The sequence below is a fragment of the Embiotoca jacksoni genome, unplaced genomic scaffold, assembly GCF_022577435.1.
Source record: "Embiotoca jacksoni isolate LCO1_2020_lvr unplaced genomic scaffold, fEmbJac1.0.p SCAF_13, whole genome shotgun sequence".
Lineage (NCBI taxonomy): Eukaryota > Metazoa > Chordata > Actinopteri > Embiotocidae > Embiotoca > Embiotoca jacksoni.
Window position 1 is genome coordinate 1,259,886 of NW_027185263.1, and position 15,989 is coordinate 1,275,874.

Consider the following 15,989-nt stretch of genomic DNA (forward strand, 5'->3'; position numbering starts at 1 on the left):
AGGGTCATCATTACCGCAGCCGAGTCCACAAACAGCAGCAGGGCAGGAGGTGACAGAGACGCAGCACTCACCATTAACGATGACCTTCATCGTCCTGAAGTCGATTTCTCCCCTGGCCATGACGCGCGCCTCACACACGTACATGCCCTCATCCGTCTTCTTGATGCCACGGATCTGCAGGTGGCCATTTTTCAGGATCTTAAATCGCACTAAAAACAAAAGAAACGGCAAACAGAGAAGAGAAAGAAATCACGCACACTTCAAGATTAATACGATTATACTGTTGTTGTTTTTTAAAATATATTCAGCGCTTCATCTCCAGGTGAATTATATATTTATCCTCCTGCAAGCCACAAGTTAAAATTAAATGAAGGAGCACGGATGTATGTACTTATAAAAAGAAATAATAAAGAAATCAAAGATCTGAGGACACAGTCCAAACTGAAGCGTGAGATTAAGGTGTATTTTAAACTGAAGGACTTCATTTAAACTCTCAGACAGGAAGTTGACGCCAGATAAAAAAAAGTCTGTTATCTGCGGTAGTCTGGTTGTTGGAGCTACGTGACACTCTGGCGACGCCACACATATTTTAGAGCGAGCTCAGAGCCTGAAGCTGTTGCATCTCTAATTAAACATCACACGGGGACACAGTGTGCCGTCTGAACTGGAAGCAGGTGTCGTTTCTCACGTTTCCGAAGACGAGCCGTCCAGCGTTTAGACAGAGCCGGGGCTCCGACCTCGGCACACGCAAATGTGTCTGAAGAGTCGTTATTGTTTCTTCCACTTTGAGAAAGAAAATCGGTGACAAGTCAACGTGCAGCTAGAAAGCTTATTTGAAGATTTCAGTTCCTCCACCTTCTCCACAAGAAGTAGCTCTGAATTAAAGAAACTCCGTCACGTGTGCCGTAAAATCACCTGATGCATGTAATTGTTTGCTGGAAGGGGATGTTGGTTTAGGAAAATGGAAATAATATTATTGGATTTATGCAATTTATTGGACTGAAAATTCCACCTCACATACTATCGAAGCAGCTTTTTCCCAAATCTGGATGGTAAATACCAACATTTACTGTCTGGAAGATTTCTGAGGTATTATACGTTATATACGGGGTATGATATACGTTCAACTTTATATTTCTGATTCTTACTCAGATACATACGTTTACAGTTATTATCACTAGTTATTTTATGGTTAAAATGTTTTTTCGATCAGCATGTGAAATGAAGCTTTCTAGTAGTTTCACGCAGAAAAAAGCTGCTCGACAGATTTGAAGAAAAACGGTCGAGGGATTTCCTGCGAAAGCCACAATTTCAGATTTATGTGCAAATCAAACATAGTTTTGGACCTGAACCTGATGTTAAAACAAATGTATCATGAAATCAAAGATGTTTAGTTGCACATTTGAGAACATGAGTCCTTCCTGTGGAGGAGGAAGACGAGAATTATGGGATTAGAGAAGAGTTAATGGTGTTTTCTTTTCTTTTGTCCTTATTATGATGAATTAAGACCTTTTGGGTTAAATAAAATGTATATTAAAAATCCAGAAATGTTCTGGTGCACTAATGGTCACTTGTTTAGCTTTAATGTTTATAACTTGTCTTTGAAAAAAAAACACCAGTTTGTTTACTTTCACATGAAATTCAGTTGTTATTTTGCCTCTGGATTTAGCTGTTAATGGTGTCTTTAAAGTCTGTTTGGTCCGGGCATATTGTTTATGCATGACATAATAATAAATCAGTCAATTAGTCTCCCTTCACAGAAGTACAGAAAGTTGTGCACTGAAATGTTTCAACCGTTGAAAAGTCCAAAAATGGACCCGAACAGCAGCTTTCCATTGTGTTAACTGGCTCTAAACACACGCCACTTTGACACATTAGCATGATAAACATCCCGTTCAACAATGCAAAAGGCAGCAAATGTTTTGGGTCAACTGCTGCTGCTGGGAGGAAAATTACATCAGCAGTTTTCAGTTTTCAGTGTCGGTTACAATTAGTGGTTTCTCCAGTGAAAAACACATTCCTACGCACAACACTGCGGAGACTCCGAGCTCCGCGGCGGTCAGCGGGGGAGGGAGGGGGTCACTCTGAGGTTAAACTAGGCAGAGTTCAAGTGTGAAGCGGGACGCTGGGCTCGCTCGCCCACAGCACAAAACTCCAACTCTCTCCGAGGAAGCTTTTTAAACAACGACGGTGATGTCTGTCCAAAGAAAGCAGCTTTTTTTTTTTTTCAGATTAAAATCCTTCACAAATATTGCACACGAACACATCGACCGCGGCGTCGAGGCCCCCCCCCCCGTCTTTTCTAATTTCCTCTTTCCTCCGGGTCAGCCTGGATTCACGGCATTCAAACAAGAGTTGGTGGCATTCGTGTAAACATCTCGGTCCTGCAGCAGCGTTTCTGTGTGTACTTCTAAATACTTTCACTCTGCCGTGCTTCATTGCTCCAGAGGCAGAGGCAGAGATTGTTTAGAAGATGGAAAGAAAAGAGATTATAATGCAAGAGCGGCTTGAGAAGTTTCTATAGATCCCTTCATGTTTTTTGTTTTGTTAGTTCCTGTCTGCCGTGACTCAGCACTGAATCCATGGTAACGGCTGCAAATCGAAGCTAATTACAGCCGCCTCTCTCTCTGTGTGTAAAAAGCGCAACCACCTTTTCAGAAGCTTCTTTTTCGAGCCTCGAGGCGGCGAAGGTTTAACATATCGGCGAGGTCGTGTACATTTAACGGTACAGTCACAAAACCACACCCGACTGTAAAAACACCTCCACGCTCCCAAAACAACACCTTTGAATTCTGTGTTAGGAGTGTTATTTAAGTGTTAGGAGATAAATTAAGACAAGAGGACATTAAATAACCTGGTACAACTCTGCTGTAGTTTGTGACAGCTTGTATTGGATTGTAAGCTCTTTGAGTCCCCCCTCCCTCCTCTGAGTTTTTTCTCAGCTATACTTCCCCCTCTCTTTGGGGAAATTAAACTCCAGTCTGCCCTCAGACGTCTCTTTCAGTGACAATAACCACTTTTCGCCCGGCCAAAACAAAAAAATACAATTTCCACATTCACGCACCTTCTATGAGGTCTAAAACTACTCCACCTCCCCCCCGCCCTGCCCCACGCCCCGTGAAAAATGCCCGGCTTTGTTCATAGATGATGGGCAGCAGGAGAGAAGGAGATGAGGAAGAGCGCGGCAAATTGATTGGAAAGCATGAAGTGGCAGACAGGCGTTGGCGGGCAGGTGAGGTGACGGCTCGGGGAGTCAAGAGGATGAGGTGGCGTGGCAGGTTGGGAGGTGAGGAAGCAGCTCCAGCGGGTTTTTTTTGTTTTTTTTTATTCGAATCGGCTCACCGTCAGTGGCGGCTTGGATCTTGGAGCCTTTGTACTTCCAGATAATAGAAGCTGGCGGCGAGCTGACAACGTCGCAGACGATGTCGGCGTTGTCGCCCTCGTTGAACTCCTGCGGGCTGGGGGCGCTCTCGAAGGTGATCTTCTCTGTGGGGGGACGGGGGGGGGGACGGGGGGCAAGACAAAAGCAAAACGTTAACTTTCAGAATGAGGCTTCTAAAAAGAGGAAACTCACATGTAGCATGATTAGAATGAGTGAAAAAACTCTTACGATTGATTAGCGGTGTAACGGTGCAACATATGGTTGATTTGATTGTTTTAAATGTTTGAAAGTTTTATTGGTTTAGTTTAGTGCCGCGCCTTCAGCAACTTTAACGGGAACAAGCTGTTGCCATGGCAACATAGAGGCCACCTGGTTTTGTAAAGAGTTGTAGACAAACCCATTTCTTGGCATCAGCGGGGCCATCCCTATTCACGCAAATGTCTCTCGCTGACTGAGTGATAAAGTTACACTATTGGTGGACCAAATGCCACAACTTCCTGTGTCTGTTTCAAATTAAAAGCCCGCATTTCAAATGAAAAGCCTTCCAAGCGTTTCAAACACAGTCGTGCCGTCTGCTGGCTTTTGACCTGGATCTCGTCTCGACACAGGGATGGTTTTATCTTCAATCTTTGAGAGCTTCACATAAAACATACTTGAGAGCGCACCCGACGAAATATCAATATCCAAGACTTCCCTAAAAAGAAATGTTTTACTTGGTTCAGTCTTGTTTGTCAGTCAGTTTTGCTTTTACACACCAACAACTCTGGGGTCACTAAATGTTACATTCAATTTCAACTAAATAGCCTCAAGCACGCAGCATCTAGAGTCAGTCCAACCCTTTCTAGTAGAAATTACATGTATATTCTACTAAACGTTTTTTGCTACAAACATAGAAATGGAAATGAATCACTGGCTGGATTTTGTTGTTAATACCAGTGAACATAATCCACACAGCATTAATGTAAATATAAAGAGACAGGGTAAGCTGTGCAGGAAGTGCCGAAGTATCTGTACTGTACAGAGGGAGTCGTTTATTCTACCAAACACTTGATACGATTTGCATTTGAATATTTATTTTTCTGAGAATATTAAATGTCACCCTTCTCTTTGAACGTAATGCCAAAGCATCACTCAAAGAGAGCTCTTGTGAAGACTGCGTTGGGTTAATACAGCAATGTTGATTGGTACTATGTGAAAAACTTAATCCAAGCAAAGTCAGAGGAAAGAAAAAAAAAAATGCAAAAGAAGCTGAGACTTACGAAAGATCTTCACTTGTACGGTGGCCTGGGCCTCCTTGTCGCCGTTCCTCGCCACGCACTTGTAGATGCCGGCGCTGTCCACGTTGGCGTGGTAAATGGTGAGAGTCGACGTGGCTTCATCGTTGCGGCTCACGAAAATGTCCGGCTGGTTGGGGAGGATCTTCTCGCCGCTGGGGCCGTACCAGTCGATGTCTTTAGCATCTCCCACCACTGGAAAACAGAAGAAAGAAGCGAGTCGGCAAGAATCCTTCAAGGAGCTCAACAGCTGACTTGTAAAAACTGACCAAGTCATGGGTTTGAAAAATGTGATTTCTGCTTTGCTACTTTCCCCTACCATTGTCTTGAAAGATTCAAAATACAAACATACTCAAAGAACTGCAGTTACGTCCAGTAACTACTATTTTTTGCCCCCCATCCCATCATTAATTACATCAACATTATTCGTAGAGACCGCACCATAGCCCTCATTCACTCCATATGTAACACAAAGGTGATATGTCTGTTTTTATTTATATCGGGTTGCTTCTTAAAATATAAAATACAGATATTTGCACCATTTTTAAAGGATTTATAAATGTATTTGTAATGATTACTGGAATGAGTGGGCTTTGCTGACTCTAGCAATGTGTGTGTGTGTGTGTGTGTGTGTGTGTGTGTGTGTGTGTGTGTGTGTGTGTGTGTGTGTGTGTGTGTGTGTGTGTGCCCAAGTGACAGAATTTGAACCAAGACAAACACACGTGATGTTTCTGCAGATTGTGCCAACTGGGTGAAAGGACAGCAGGTAAAGGGGGGAAATATTATTGCAACCACTGGGCTGCTGTTCGTATCTGTGCGTGCCAGAATAATGTATTTATATTCCCCAAAATCCCCAATGTAGAATATCACCAAACATGTGGAACCACTTTAAGAGGTTTAAGCAGGACTCTAAGCTCTCATGATACAGTGTCAGTGAACATAAACCGAAGACCAAGAGATGAAACACAATAAAAGAATAATAAATCAGGTATTCTTAGTATAGTGGTGACTATGAAACATCATTGTGAAATCAAAACCCATCTCGCTGCAGCAGATGTCTAAATATGTACGCTAAAACATAAAAAGAGTGGCATAAATCATTTTTATTTTCTCTGTAGCATTATTCAGAAGGAGATAACTTTGACTAAAAGAAATATCAAACAATTTTTCTACATGATTCATTTTTTATAAAGACGAGCGCAATGTTTTTTTGTTTCCCTAAGAAATATTAATGGTATGTCGTCTCTCTGAGGAACACAAAGGGCTCTGAAGACATTTTGACACGGTTCAACGGGAGAATTTGAGTTCAAGATGAAGCTGAATTTTCTTCATAGAACAATAAAATATCCCCCCAAAAAAATCAATCGCTCTAATATAAAATGTAAAGGCTTCATATTCAACATGCACAAAGGCACTGAGCTCTGCTCGTGTGGCTTCATTCTCGTGGAAGGTTTCTACAAGTGGCAGCGAACTAACAGGTTATTAGTGGATGTCAACTGGTTCCTGTTTAAGTCTGGTAACCTTTTTAAAAGGTGAATTCACCCAAACTACAGGAAAAATAATCTTTTACTCGCATCTGGTGGGTTTTAGGCCTGCAGATCATTTGTATTTTTTTGGACAAGGCTCCAAAGATAGACCAAATATCCAACTTTTATATGTATGACTCATTTCACAAATACCAAAAGTCACTTTTCATGCCAAATTCTGTTTTTCCAAAAACAATTTAACCAATGATGCGTTTTAGTAATTTAGGCCTTTAATTTGATGCTCAAAAGTTGCATTTAAATGAAAATAAATCAACAGAAGTGTCCATATTAAGAAAGATTGACCAAGTATAGAGGAGCTAGTATAGTTTTCTGCTCACAATAAAAAAAAAAAAAAATAAAAAAAAAAATAAAAGTTTTGTGTGAGACAGTTGTCGTGGTGATTTTGGGCTGTTAAACTAAACTAATCTGATTACAGCATCACTGAAAAACCTGTTACAGGTGCAAAAAAACCTCTATCCCTTCCCACCCTCATTTAACTGGTGCATCCTTATTGAACGTGACTCATCTCTTTCTGTCAACTTCTCTCTAACTACAGCTGCATCTTAGTCTTTTTGGCTTGAAAGTAACCAAACATTTTTAAAAACCTGTCACAGTATCTGGGACAATTAACGTTGAGGTCAAAAAGGAATGTCTCAAACTGGACGATCCGTCTTGACGTACGTGAGTCCAGACTTTGTGTACTTCCGGTCACCTTTGTTGTATTTTGTCAGAGGAACAAATAAAACCAAAACTACATGCATGGATGGAAACCTTTTGTTTTTCTTTGCAATTTGGGGGAACAAAGTTAATTTATAAGATCTCAGGTCTGAATTTATTTGGCCCCCACTGGTGTCATGGTTCAATGTGAGGCTAAAATGTTCTATAATGCCAGACAGCTGGGTTATCTAATGTAAACACTTCCTGTATCTCGAATAAGCTGACAAATGCACATTCACCTCTGAAAACAGAGAGAAAGCCGACGACCTCTGTTTCATTATCCTTTCAGATGGCTCCTCTCCCCCTCCTCTTCCTAAATCCTCCTTCTTTACCTGACTGTGATCTCATCTTCCCGCCGCCTCCTCAGAATAAGAAGAACATCTTCACACTGCTACACCAGCCTCATTATTTAACCTGCCATGTATCACTTTTTATCAAACAACCTCAATTAATACTGCCAATATTGCTGGATGAGGTGACATTTGCATCAAGCTGTGTTTAATGAGCTCGCTCTTACCTTCGCACAGGAAAAATTTGGATTCTCTGACGCTGATCTCCCCCTGTGTTGGAGTGATTTCCACCTGAATGGCAGCTGGTTGGAGAAAAAGAAGATAGAACAAAATATACATTAGTTTTTCTGGTTCCATCGAGGGGGAAGTGGTGACACAGAGGGAAAAGAGCACAATAAAGGCGAGGCTCAAAGTAAAATTGCCTCGGCAGCTGAGAGGAACAACCATGTTCAGCCGTGCCCTCGAGAAATGAAACTCTGGGATGAAAGTTTTGTGCTTAGTAGAGTGCAACATCTCAGGGTGGAGATGGGTTATAAGTTCAGATTTTAGATGAGAAACACACATTTGGTGAGCAGTAGTATTTAGGCCCCGAGCACCGAGTGGTGCGAAAGCCCTATTATAATGCAAAGGAATTATTATTCTCATGAATCGCCTTTGTGGCAACTTTAACATGCTCAAAAACTCATGAAACTTTGCACAAAACTCAGCCTCAGTGAAAATTGAATCATTCTATAGGATTTGGCCATGGGCGTCGCAAAATGGCTCGCCAGCGCCCCCTAAAATGAGATCTCGAGGCTGCTTTCCTGCATGACCTGCACTCAACAGGAAATTGGCCATTTTTAATTTAGTGGCCATTTTGGCGATATGCACGCGTTGCACTTTAACAAACTTCTCCTACAGCTTTTATTCAACCAACTTGAAATTTGGTGTGTCTATTCTTAAGACCTTTGGGATAAAAGGTTGCTAAAACAAATGTTTTTCGTTGAACGGTGTGTCTGTGGCATGGCAGCCATTTTGAGCGCCTCGCCATGACATTAAAGTTGCTATAATTTGGATGTTCATTGTCCAATCTTCCTCAAACTTTACTTCTTTGATAAAAGTCCCTCCATGAAGACATTTGCATGGTGGTCATATTCAGTCATAGCGCCAACTACTGGCAACAGGAAATGACTTATTTTTTCCTCTCATGCTTCTTCAAGCCGGTTAATCACATCAACATCAAATCATAATAGCCTTAAAATGTTGATGAGTGGGCGCTGGTGCGAGGGCCCTTATATCACTGCTTGCAGTTCTAATTTTCTTTTGTATTTACACACTTCATGACGTTTTTAAAATTTGTAATTCCATTATCACAAAGTTCTTTTCTTTTTTTAATCTCTAGTTGGTGGGAGATCTTGCTACCAACACCTCCAAGGAGCATGCCGTTAATAAACCCTGTACCTGTGATAATCAACTGTCTTACAAAGTCAACACATGCATTCGGCACCTCGTGACAGCTTTAAACATACAAGAAAAGAAAGTATCACGTTGCAAAAAGAAAAGCAGCCGTGTGTTAAAGCAGTCCGACTTTCAACAATAATGAAGTCCTCGAGACTTTAAGATAATTAGGATTTTTGAAAGCACATGTTTTCTGCTTTTTTTCAATGTAAGTTAATCTTCAGTCCTCAGCAGCAGTCGACGCAGAAATACTGATTTATTTACTGGGAGTTTATGAAAGCCTCCCTGACTTAGTATTTCCAGTGTGTTCGTGTACTCATTTTCCCCGTCCCTGCTTCTATTGGCAGATGATTTACAGGCATAATGCCTTGAATTAAAGAATATCCTTTTTCCTGAGACTCTAATACACTTCATGTCTTGGCATCAGCTCCAGCTCTAGTGACAGAAATGAGATTTGTACAGAGTACAGAGGAGCACCTGGTGTTTGTTCCCCTCCCGCAAGCTAACAAATTAAAACTCTTGAATATTCAATGAAGGGGTGTTAAAATGTTTCATGATTTTCAAAGGCTTAATCAGCAAATCATCCCTTGCACGTGTTCGCCAGAATTAAAAGAGATGCAAAGACTTTAAAGTCAGACTCCGTTGTGTGGCAGCACAGCCTGTGAAACAAAGCACCACCGAGTCGTGATCCGGAGCTCGACGGAGAGATCCTGCTGAGCCTTCAGCGTGTCGCCACTTCACACGAATGAGTGAATCAGTCTCAGCTCAATTCTCACCAGGAGATTCATGGGAATGGTTGACGAGGACTTGCCATTCAAAGACAGGTAGCCAACTATCATTGCAGCGCAATGTGCCTTCTGTGTTTCATAACGCGGCAGCCTCATAACTATAGAAAAACATCCGTGACTAAGAAGGCACTGTCACAGCAGTGGCCTTTGTTGCTTTTTATTTTTCCTCCACACACACTCACTGTGAAAAGGCCTCATCATTTCAGTGTGAAGCTAAATCTGAGCCAAAATGGTAGGATGAGGCGAGTGTATGCAGCATTTAGAGACGCAGAGGTTCACAATGAGCTTTTATGTTTGGAAGCATTTGAAGAGCAATAATGTGTTTCAGTTTTTATATAAAGTAAAATATTTCAGGCATTCTATATTCTATGAACTGCAGGTACACAAATGTCCCTTTGATATGATACAGCAGAAAATCCACAAAATTATCACGTAAAATCAGTTGTTTCTTGCTGGCTTCTATAGGAGCCCATGTACACTTTATTTAAACTATGGTTATGGTGAGCCAACAAAGCTGAGTTAAAGCCTTGGTTAAATGGTGCGTTCATAAGCAACTAGGAAGTGGTAAAGAAATCACCTGAACGCCTGTCGAACTGGGAATTTTCCACGAGGAAAGTCGAGGGTTTTTTGCGAGTTCTGACAAGTCGCTCTGACGTCACTCATCATGGCAACTTTCGTGGCGAAAGTTAGAGATACACTTGCTAAGTGCAAAAACAAGTCATTTCATGGTTAATTTAGGTCAAACTAGTTAGCAGGGTGTTAAACAATACTAATTACGATACTGACAGACTGCAACAAAGTGGTGACTTTGTTGCCCCACTTCCCAGGTAGCCTTAGTGCACCAAAAGTTTGGATAAGATGATCTTTTGTGGTAAAAGAAACCAGTGTCGAAGGTTGCTATGGAGACGGGATGCAAGCCAGACAGTATCTGTGTCATTTTGAGAAGCTGCTTCTTAATAAGGGAGGAACGGTGAGTTTTCCGATTGAACATTTCAAGCCTTTTTGTGCTTTTTACTGTCCATCCGACTACTCACGTAATCCTTTATGTACAGAGTGACTGCGTCTTTGCATGGACATTATGGCTACAACTCATGTTCTGCGTTCATTAAGGGTGTTGGCTGGAAGATGAGAAGCAATTAAGCCGGTGATGAGGCAGTACATTAGAGACAATAGCAGAAAGTTTAATGAACGGAGCTTTTTCCCCGGTCACCCACGTTTTTATGACATCTCTTGCGGCAGCTTTTTTCTGCAGTAATCTCAACATGAACAATACAGCAACCTTATCAAGTCTCTCCATATTTGGTTGTGTTGTGTCTTTGCAAATTGGAAGCTCTCAAGTAAGACATTACCAGTGTCAGCGGGGACAAAGTGGCCGTCCCCTCATGCACATACTTTTTAATCCTTTACATACAAAGTACACAGGCATTGTCAAAAGCAAATAGTTTAACACCATTGCGCAACTTCAGCTGTTGTGCGAAGACACGACTACATTTGTCAAGTAAATGTAAACATGTGTGAAGAGCTTGAGGAGGAAATTAAAGGCGTGATCTTCCTGTTCAAGGACAGCCTCGTGTATTGCTTTCATCAAACTATTCCATCTGAGAATAATATCCCCTTTATGGCTTTGTCAAGAAGTCCTACAAATATTGATTTCGCTGCTTCTGCCACATGAATGAACTGACCTTTGTTCCGGGAGAGCACGCCAGCTCTGGAGACATGGAAAAACCACTACCCACAGAGTGTTTGCTTTTACAGGCTGGAGGTAGATACAAAGACAACAACATATCCATTTCCTTCCCTCGTCTAGTGAGATCACAGATACCATGCTGCAAACTCTACCCATGCCTCTTTAAGACAGCTGGCCAAAAATCAACTGATCATATCTGCAACACTAAAGACAACAGAAAGGAGTTCAGGCGGTGTGGGAACGATCACTATTCCCAGAGCCATTCTCTCAGCTCGCGCCTCTATAAACGGCCACTTGTGCAGCGTCTCTGAGATGAAGTGGCTGTTGAAGCTCATGTGTCAAGCAGACGTGTGACTTTGTGTCTTTGCTGAGAGCATTTTGAAAGTGAATTTTTTTTTTTTTTTTTTTTTTTTAAATGAGGGTCCGTAACAGATAAGTTGTCAAGTTTAATCACCGGATAAATTCGAACTGGAGTGAGAGATGATTCTCGAGCTTCGGAAAACATATCGCCACAATACTTCAGCTTTGAAAGGTAGAAACAATCGAGTGCACAGCAGCCACATTCATATCTGATGCTTATTTTGTCCCAGTGAACACTTATTGTATTGTAAAAAAAAAATCTCCTGACACCCTACTGCCATTATAAAAACATCGTCTGTAAATCTTGTACCTCAAACTGCAAACATGATGGATTAATACTCTCTGTAATAACTCAGAGCTTTTCTTTCAAGAGATGCAAAGATTTTGCAAGGATCAACAGATTAGGTAATTTAATATTAAATCGATGCTGAGGTGAGGCAGATGTAAGCTACACCAAAAACCTTTTTACTTAAGAGACATGACGGCGCCAAAATGTTGGCTCCTTTGAATCCTCAGTCATATCACAGATTATGTGAAACCTATATTTAATGTCAGTCTGAGGTTCTCATGAACTACAATGTCCAAAAGTCCATGAACCGGCTTGAAAATCATAGAAAACAGCCGGACTTGCCTTAGAATCATCTTAAGTTTCCATCCATACAGTCAAAACAGGAACTGTTAAACCTGCCGTGGGGAACTTTTGTCTCCCCAGTGAGAGAAACTACAACAACCCTGTTTGAAGCGTCCTTACATCATTGGCTCCTCCACCGCTTCTATCGCATGGTGGATAAATTGGTTTGAAGCATCACAACCTCAAACAAAATGACACGTTTCACTACCAGAATTTAATTCTTTCAGTCTGACAACATTTGGAAATTTTAGAAGAGCCACATAATTATATTTTTTAACTCCCATTCAATTCAGCTGGCTAACTTCTGGTTTAGCTCTGCAATCATCCGGTTAGCTCGGGAATGCCTCGCCATACACCAGATTTAAAAACTCTGTGTTCTCCGAGCTACAGAGGGATTTATCTGATGATCATCAACTTAACCTGCATTGTGTGAACTCATTTGGCTTGAATGTAATGGATGTTTATATACGTAAAAAGTCCGGCGCTCCAGCCTTAATAATTATTTCAGCACATTGTCATTAAATACAGGCTGAAAAAAGTAGTTGGAGTTGAAGCCCATGACTAATAAAAAGGCAAAGAAATAAAAAGTGAAACTGAGACGGCCACAAGTAAATGAGATGAGGTGTAGATTAACAGCTGGGAGAGAAAGAAGTGCTCGGCGAAGTGAGGCGAGAGCTTAGATAAAGGATGAAGCTATCTCTGCCCTAACATGCTCTCTCATGACACCAATCTAATATCTATCCACTGAGCCTGTCCCTCACTTCCAGTCCTCTCTGAAGGCTCATAAACCTCTCTGTCTCCACTCAAGAGTCCTTTTGTACTCCTCCCTCCACAGCTTAGACGCCTATAGTCACGTCGCCCTGCTCGAGTGGCACCTCGCTATCGTTCACATCAGCATATTTTCACAGAGATGAAGGAATGTTGGAGAGAAACTTCTATACATCACAGGAAATCTGGACCTCAGATGAAACAGGTGCTTTTACATTACATTCTTTGTTGTCAGAGGCATTGTTGTGCCATCTCATTTATATCATATCTGACAGAACAGCCTTTATTCCAACAGTAATGTTGGTCTTGACCTCTTAACAACGTTGTTTTTTTTAATCTTCAAGAGAAGCATGCTCTGAATGAACAGCAAAGTAGTTCATTAGATTCAGCCTTAAAGGAGCAGTACTCAGGGTTTAGTAGCATCTCGCTGTGATGTTACAGATTGCAACCAATTGAATTGCTCTCCCTTTTCAAGCATGCCGGTATGTTGGTTTGTGAACGTTATGAATCCTCCAGTTCAGATTCTGTCCATCGCCATCTTTGCTAGTTCGGAGCGGTTTGGAGCAGGAAGTGACCATATTTGGACGAGCTGGGGGAGGAGCCAGCGGTGGAGCTGACCCATCTGATTGGAAACCTGACGATACTACATCCCGCCCACCGATAGCTGTAACCTGACTGCACCACAGGCCTGTCAATCAAACAGAAATTCCATCAAGGCTTTCTTGAGGCATCACGTTCACAAGAACGCGATGTAGAGACGGACGGACAAGCTAAAAAAACACAATGCTTCCGTCTAAGAGTATCGCTGTTACAGAGGAATAATAAAAACATATAAATTATGAAACGGAGACTCCATTAACTTTTCCCGCTTTCATAATTTTTTCTCTTAAAAGTCTAAACTTGTTTTTTAAGTGCATTTCAGATTAAAAATTAAACGAGACTCGTGTCATTTATTAATAAAAGCTCAAACAAAGCATTAATTAACTCGCATATACGTCCATACATAGACAAACACACATCTTATGTTTGCCCAGTTAATAACTTTCCAAACACACTGATTGTTCAAGTTATTAATTTGCCAAAGTCAGAAAAGAACAGATGGAGGAGCACATTTAAAGCTACTCAGGGTGCGCTCAGAAGTGATATCTGCAAAGGCGTTTTAATTCACTGCTAATCCCTCCACATTTTGATGCAAATACGGCTGAGGTTTTAGTAACAATGACCAAAAAAAACAAAAAACACAAGAGTGAAGATGTGAGTGCTGGCCATTCTCTGGCAGGAGGATTATGGACTTTTACAGCTGCTACTGTGAACAAGCTTTGAGCATCTTAACCACTGAGTTCTTCCTGATTATGTAACGGCACAAATATTTACACGAGCCACGCGGCCATCATTATTTCGTTTTGAAGATGTGTGAGTTTGAGAAGCGAACAAACAAGAAGCTGTCAGTTCAGTTGGGAAAAAAACCTGACGTCTGAGGCAGCTTCTTTCCCGTCTTGGATCAGGAGGTTTGCATGCCTAATTGGAGCCTGGCAGCCGGTGGCGACTGGCTCCATTACAAGGGAGGCTACAGCAGTCAGCTGTTGGTGCTTAACATGCAAGTCATGTCGGAGCGAGCACACACTACGCAGGGGCAGACGGCGCCGTGTAGGGCTACTCTGGGACACATACATCAAGAGCACATAGGCCTGAAAAGCACCTGCCTGAGGATGCACAAGAAAAAAAAACTGATTTGAGATTCTGTATTTTTACATCTGAGCTTTATTTTTCTCTTTCAACACGGTACCGGCGAAGCCAAAGACCTGAGCAGCGTCCACTTAACGCTACCTTTCTCAAAGCCGTCCGACAGGATACACATTTTCCCAGAAAAATCTCATTCTTTTATATCTTCCTAAACTGGTCGGACAGGTTCATCCTCTGGCAGTAAGAGGAAGGTAATGGTGGAATTCTTCAGATATTATCCGATAATTTTGATCCTAAATTGATGCGAGTTCATTTCAGATGCATATTTTGGGAGTGAAAGAGGACAGAGACGAGGGAAGAAGTCGAAGACTTCATTTGAAGACGTCCAAACTCGGTGATGTGGGATGTCTTATTAAAGTGAGACATAAGGATTTCTGGAACTTTCATGGACATTTCTTGGCATAGCTACATTATTGAAGACTTTATTTTTTATTTTTTTTTATCAGGCAAAGGTCGATGTGAACGGGCATTAAGGTTGTTTTTCCTGCTGAATCTCTGAGACCAGGTGAAGTCAGCTGTCTGTGAACTATTCTTGGAACCCAGTGGGATTTTTCTATTCCCCTCATATGTCCTGTAATGAGGGAGCGCTGAAGCACAGCTTGGAGCTAAGTTGGCAAGTAGCCGCATCTATTAGCCCGACTTGTCATTCTCAATAAATCAAGAATGAAAAAAAAAACAGAAAAAAATCAAGCACCTAAAATTATATGCGCTGCAGCTCGTTATTATTCTCATACAGTTTGGCCTCATCTTTGAGCTCTGAGGTCTGGCTTGTAGTCGTAATCATTTTCCATTCACAGAAACACTCCTGTGGAAACCTGAAACAGCATTTATGAAAATCATTCACATTGTTTTGCCATTTAAATGGGATAAAGGCTTTTGAATAGAACACGTGTGGCTCTGTGAGATAAGACGCTGTAGTACAAACAGGAGAAACACAGAAAGACGACTATAAGCACCACAAAAGTTCTGCGCGAAACGTGCAGTTTAAAGTCTTCATCCTTTCCAGCGCTCCATAAACACCAACGCACCCTCCACCGTTCCTTCTCGTACACAACCTCTTACGAAAACCTTTCTCTGACTTGCCAGTCAATGTACAAAAAATATCTCACACCGCTCGCAGCAGTTTGTCACTCTTAACCTCTCGATGATGTCTTTATGATGCCTGTTATCAGTAGTTCTTTCAGTAGCTTTTCAGTTTTGCACTCCTTCATTTGCTACTTCGATGACGCTACTCTTTAGGTGTTCAATTTGTTTGACATGGTGTGACTGTAGAGGGCACGGCTTACACATTCACATCATTTTCATACTAATCATCGCAGCACTTTGGTGAGCCGTCGTGTCCTTTGGATGAGGACATTATCATTCTTGGAGGAGACCGTTCCCATT

The 15,989-nt window shown here is 41.6% G+C and overlaps 1 protein-coding gene across 13 annotated transcripts in view; it reads right to left on the minus strand.

Annotated features, from left to right (window-relative positions):
• ncam1a (neural cell adhesion molecule 1a) overlaps window positions 1–15,989 on the minus strand; it is a 231,807-nt gene that overhangs the window by 69,611 nt on the left and 146,207 nt on the right. For all 13 annotated transcript variants that reach the window (XM_069145823.1, XM_069145824.1, XM_069145827.1 and 10 more), the window contains exons 2-5: window positions 7,417–7,491; window positions 4,642–4,851; window positions 3,343–3,486; window positions 72–209 (exon numbers count right to left, since the gene is read on the minus strand). In XM_069145823.1, the coding sequence (XP_069001924.1) occupies window positions 72–209; window positions 3,343–3,486; window positions 4,642–4,851; window positions 7,417–7,491 (567 nt within the window). The remainder of the gene's footprint in view (window positions 1–71; window positions 210–3,342; window positions 3,487–4,641; window positions 4,852–7,416; window positions 7,492–15,989) is intronic.